Source organism: Gigantopelta aegis, chromosome 8 (genome assembly GCF_016097555.1).
Source record: "Gigantopelta aegis isolate Gae_Host chromosome 8, Gae_host_genome, whole genome shotgun sequence".
Classification (NCBI taxonomy): domain Eukaryota; kingdom Metazoa; phylum Mollusca; class Gastropoda; order Neomphalida; family Peltospiridae; genus Gigantopelta; species Gigantopelta aegis.
In genome coordinates, this window is record NC_054706.1 from 1,648,648 (window position 1) to 1,654,369 (window position 5,722).

The window sequence follows — 5,722 nt, forward strand, 5'->3', positions numbered from 1 at the left end:
TGGAAGGAGGTCTCGGTGTAGGGTAGCCAGTGTACTTCTTGGTGGGCTCCCTGGGTTCGTTTGCAAGACTGCTTGCCATGCTACTGTCGTCACGCCCAGCCAGCTCACCCGTCTCAGCCAGGGCCAACTTGTCCTTAAACTGCAAAGACAAAAATAGAAAACAAACATAAGTACATTTGAAAGTTATATTTGGAAACAAAAATTTTGGAAATTGAAAATGTTCAACAAAGTTCAGTTTGAATTTAATTTCAATGATATACTCACACTAGCTGGTGTATCCTTCTTGTAACGTCTGAGGTGTGGCTTCAGGAACCCAAAGACCCGGCGGATGAACTTGTCACGGTCACTGTCATTCTCACTGGTCTCCTCGGCAAGGATGGGGTCTTCCTCGTCACCACTCGACACACCATCACCGGACCTCTTCTGGGATTTCTTCTTGGGTTGGCCCTCCCGCAGCTTCGAGAATCGAGTCCTCTGTGTGTGGTACCATTTCTGAATTGAATCATCTGCAATGACAGAAATCAAAACAAATAATTAGTACAATCATTGAAATGTTCATTGACAGCAATGTATGTCAAGTATCTGAAATATATTTCAAATATTTCAAAGTAATTGAAATGTAAAAAATGTTTATACTTACAATCCACCCCGTACTCCGCAGCATTTCCCTCCCATAGTTGCCTCCTTAATGTCTTTGTACTGTTTGTCCTTCATGTCATACAGTAGCTTCTTACTCACCACCCAGCGAGCGATTGCCTCCTCCTGCGCCTTTGTGAAGCTGTATGGTGCACCAGGGGGTGGGTTCTCATTCTGGGCCTTGCCTTTCCCTTTGTCGCCCTTGCCCTTGCCCACTTGAGGCTTGGACTTGGACTTGCCTGCAGGGAGGGTGGGGGAAGCTGACTCATCTGAAAAGATACCAAATGTAAAACATTTTTAAGTACATGCAGGACAACAATGTATGGGAATATACAACAAAATCAATAACCCCTCTTGCCCCCATCCATACCAAAAATAAGTTATAAATATTTACCTTCATCATCCGAGGATTCGGGCTGTCTGTTACGAGGAGGAGGGGGAGAAGGTGAATGCTGCCGAGACTCTTGCGACTGCTGAGGAGACCTCCTAGACTGTTGAGGAGACCTTTCAGACTGCTGAGGATACCTGGAACCCTCTGGGGACCGCTCTGGAGTTTTACTTGGACAAGGACTGACATCTTTCTTGGATTTCCTCCTTCTCTCTCTGGTTGGAGACTCAGTGCTGTCTTCTTGGACCTCTAAATCCTCAGTTTCCTCTGCTTTCCTCTTCTGAGTTCTGTATTTACCAGCCAGCCTCTTCCCCCTGCCTCTCCCTGTCTTGGGTGGCATGTTAAAGTTGAATTACAGTTGAAATGTACTGTGTGTTCTGCTCCCAATAATCTCCGATCAGCAATTGAATTTCCCATGGTCAGCCGAATGTTTTATACCATCGGGAGGTCACGTGACGCCTTCGTGACCTAGTTCGAACGCATCGTACTCTCAATACGACGTCGTGTAGCCATCGTGTGGCCTTCGTGTGTCCTGCGGGTAAACTACATAATAAAAATGCACATCTTTGTGTTGCCTTCGTGTGTGGTTCGGGTGCCATCGTGTGACCTTCTGTAGGCATCGTACTTGCTTCGGCTGTTGATTGGCTATTGACCAAGTTCGGGGCCATCTTCGCGCGAAATTCAAAATTCCATATTCGTATGGCCATCTGGTGTCAATTTCGGGACAGTGTGACGCCTGCATAATTAACCACTGCGCCACCGAGGCCGGTTTGAACCTACAAGATCGATTATGATTTTGACCCAGAATAATATAGCTAATTAAATAGATTCATTTTTACCATAACATTGAATAATGTCAAAAAGTAGGTCTACAATATAATTATGACGTATCCAATGCATTCCAATAAGCTTCATGATTTAAGAAAATACATGCAGTGTCTGCAATACCTTTTCAGCTTTATTTTTAGAAAGTCCCGGACCAAAATCGCAGAAGCTGAGGCTGAGTCTGGTCAGTCTGACGCTGTTAAAATATAGAACATGTTCTATGTCGTCTGCTGCCAAATCTGTAGTTCACGGTGTGTACCACACTCGCCATACATTAAAATCGATGGTCGCACCAATGTATTTTCTTTGTAAAATTCTTAGTTGCCCTTCACCTATAAAGGTAGCCACGGGCGACTGGGCGACTGCTAATATGTAACCCTGATTTCACGATACTTGTTTGGATCATTTGCATGACCTTTCTTTAAAATAGGAACAATCACAGCTGACGACCATCCCTTAGGAAATAACCAGTAGATAAATTAGGCTACACCATATTCAATAGAAGAAGAAGCAAACATTTGTATTTGCTAAGCTGTGTGTTAATAAGAAAATCAGGGCCATGAGCTTTAGATCATGTATGTGTAACTACTGCCTTGTCAGTTTCCATTACAGCAACATCTTTATCCAATTCTGCAACAATGTGTTTATCAATATCGTCAAAGGAATCACTATGTATAGCATGTACTCTGTCACGAGGGGAATACTTTGCTTTAAAATGTTCATAGAAAATATTAAAAAGTAAACTACAATTTGGTTCCTACTCTAGAACATGTAGCATAAAGCCAAAGAAAATAAATATAGTCTCTGGACAGTGCGCACGTCGATTTTGACCTCGCGCGTCAACTTCAAAAAAAAAAAAAATTCCCGCGGTACGAAGTCGGTTTTTTTCGGGCTTTTCTTGCTATGACGTAAAACTTAATTTTGAGACAAAATGTCATCGCGCATGAATCTTTTCTGTGCAATATTAGCTTAGTAACTGGTTTAACGTGTCCATATACCACTAGGGTTTCGAACACGCCTATCCAGAGTCCGGCCTCCGATATTATCTGTGCAATCCATGCTTTAACAACCCCCCCCCCCCCCGAAAAAATTCCCCCCAAACCCCCCCCCCCCCCCCCCCCCCCCCCCATAAAACAAAACAAAAACAAACAAACAAAACCCCCGAAAACAAACAACAAACAAATTAAAAAAAACAATTGAAAAAGATATGTAGCGTCGCCGCATCAGGTGTGAGCAGAGACCGACGTTTTCAAGGCCTAACATTGTTGTATTTTCCTTTTAGCTGATCCAGCATATTTCGCTGAACGCTAATATATTTCCGGTGACGTTTTCTTTCTCTCAATTTGTAAATGTTTTTCTTCTCTCGTAGTGTTATATGATTTTCAGTCCATTTTCCTTGTTAAAACATTTATATAATCATTATAGCATTTTTTTACATCATTGTCCAACCAATGTTTGTCGTCAAGTTGTGCACGTGGTCCAACGCTATGTGAGTCAGGCTTGGATGTAAATAAAGTCTCACGTGGTCCAACGGTATGTGAGTCAAGCTTTGATGTAAACAAAATGTCACGTGGTCCAACAATATATTAGTCAGGCTTTGATGTAAACAGTGCCACGTGGTCCAACGCCACGTGAGTCCAGCTTTGATGTAAACAAAATGTCACGTGGTCCAACAATATATGAGTCAGGCTTTGATGTAAACAGTGCCACGTGGTCCAACGCCATGTGAGTCAGGCTTTGATGTAAATAAAGTCTCACGTGGTCCAACGGTATGTGAGTCAAGCTTTGATGTAAACAAAATGTCACGTGGTCCAACAATATATGAGTCAGGCTTTGATGTAAATAAAGTCTCACGTGGTCCAACGCCATGTGAGTCAGGTTTTGATGTAAATAAAGTCTCACGTGGTCCAACGGTATGTGAGTCAAGCTTTGATGTAAACAAAATGTCACGTGGTCCAACAATATATGAGTCAGGCTTTGATGTAAACAGTGCCACGTGGTCCAACGCTATGTGAGTCGGGCTTTGGTGTGAACAAAGTGCAGTGTAAACAAACTGGTGACCTAATTTCGACAGCGTTGTGCATCGATTCCTGAGACACAATATAGTTATCAATAAAACATGTGGTTACTTCGTTAATACTAAGTTTAATTGGCTCATTGCAGGTCAATAAATACTTTGGATCCCATCTAAATAATAGATTCCGGTGACCAATGGCAGTCTTGTCAGTGACCCAATTATGGTTACTCTGACGGTGCACCACATTTTGCTTATGGAAGGCTATGTCGAATTCAAGCAACAGGGAATGTTGAAATTGCACACTATAAACTTGTTACATACTGTGACTATATCTGGGGTGCACAGCAGATAACAATAACACTCGAACCTCTTGAGCCATTCACAATGACGCTGCTACTTTAGAAATCCTGGTGTTGGCCGTTGACAATTCACAAATCTGTTGATTTACATAAAATTCTGCAAGAGCTTGTCTGGGTTTACACGTAACTTGAGGTGAACAGTATTAGCATAAATAACACACAATCCATTGCCTTACCTACGGTCGAGTGTATAACGTCATCACGAATGAAATCAGCTATGGTCCGTACCGTCCTGCTACAATTGTTTTTGTAAATAGTTTCAGTTTTATTTGACGTAAGAAAAAAAGTAAAAATGTTTTCGAAATAACACAAATATACTATTTTTTGTGTCCAATTTGGAAAACAATCGGCTCAGAAATAAATAACTTGTAGTAAATTCCACAGCATAAAACAGGGCGTTTCCTGTGGGACGGACAACAGTATACTAGTTTAAACGAACGCACCAGTAATATATTTCTTGGATACTATTATACTTTTATCGATTTTAAACCACGGAATCGAAATAGATTGCACATGGTCTAAAAAGGTACTGTATCTCTAATTAAAATGATTAAGCCACCTCCTTGCGTTGATTTCCATTTTAACCCACGAATTACAAATGACTTGAATCCACCAAATGAACAGCTGCATTTTTTTTCAAAACATTATTCACACAAACAAATAACATCATAATTGCAACAATCATTTCGGAAGCCATGGTCTTGCCATTTGGTATGAAAGAAAGAAATGTTTTATTTAACGACGCACTCTACACATTTTATTTACGGATATATGGCGTCAGACATATGGTTACGGACCACACAGATTTTGAGAGGAAACCCGCTGTCGCCACTTCATGGGCTACTCTTTCCGATTAGCAGCAAGGGATCTTTTATTTGCGCTTCCTACAGGTAGGATAGCACAAACCATGGCCTTTGTTGAACCAGTTATAGATCACTGGTCGGTGCAAGTGATTTACACCTACCCATTGGAGTTTGGAGTCGGTATCTGGATTAAAAATCCCATGCCTCGACTGGGATACGAACCCAGTACCTACCAGCCTGTTGACTGATGACCTAACCACGACGCCACAGAGGCCGGTTGCCATTTGGTATGAAAACCCCCATTTATGTTTGATGACAACGTTTAGAGAAAGTGATGTGCTCTCCTGTGAAGCCTATGCTGACTGTGATCCTACTGGCCCAGTGTACAACGACCCGTTCGTGTATAACCTGTCTCGTATGCTGAGTGTGATCCTACTGGCCCAGTGTACAGCGACCCGTTCGTGTATAACCTGTCTCGTATGGTGATCCTACTGGCCCAGTGTACAGCGACCCGTTCGTGTATAACCCGTCTCGTATTAATACTACTTTCCGTCCTGTTTCCCTAGCGTGCTGGAACACTAGTAACAACATTTTCCTCCGCTCCTCAACGATCTTTGGCAGGTGTTCCCCAGTAGAAAAGTTAGTTCGTGTTAGCTCACTGCTGCTCTTTATGACCAATTCCCGCCCGGGAAAG

At 42.3% G+C, this 5,722-nt stretch overlaps 1 protein-coding gene across 1 annotated transcript in view; it reads right to left on the reverse strand.

Moving 5' to 3' along the window:
- The window catches only part of LOC121378629 (thyroid hormone receptor-associated protein 3-like), a 2,143-nt gene extending 779 nt beyond the window's left edge, over positions 1-1,364 (reverse strand). Inside the window, exons 1-4 of the mRNA XM_041506893.1 lie at positions 1,031-1,364; positions 648-905; positions 265-506; positions 36-139 (exon numbers count right to left, since the gene is read on the reverse strand). Of these exons, the coding sequence (XP_041362827.1) occupies positions 36-139; positions 265-506; positions 648-905; positions 1,031-1,364 (938 nt within the window). The remainder of the gene's footprint in view (positions 1-35; positions 140-264; positions 507-647; positions 906-1,030) is intronic.
- Between the last annotated feature and the right edge of the window lie 4,358 nt (positions 1,365-5,722).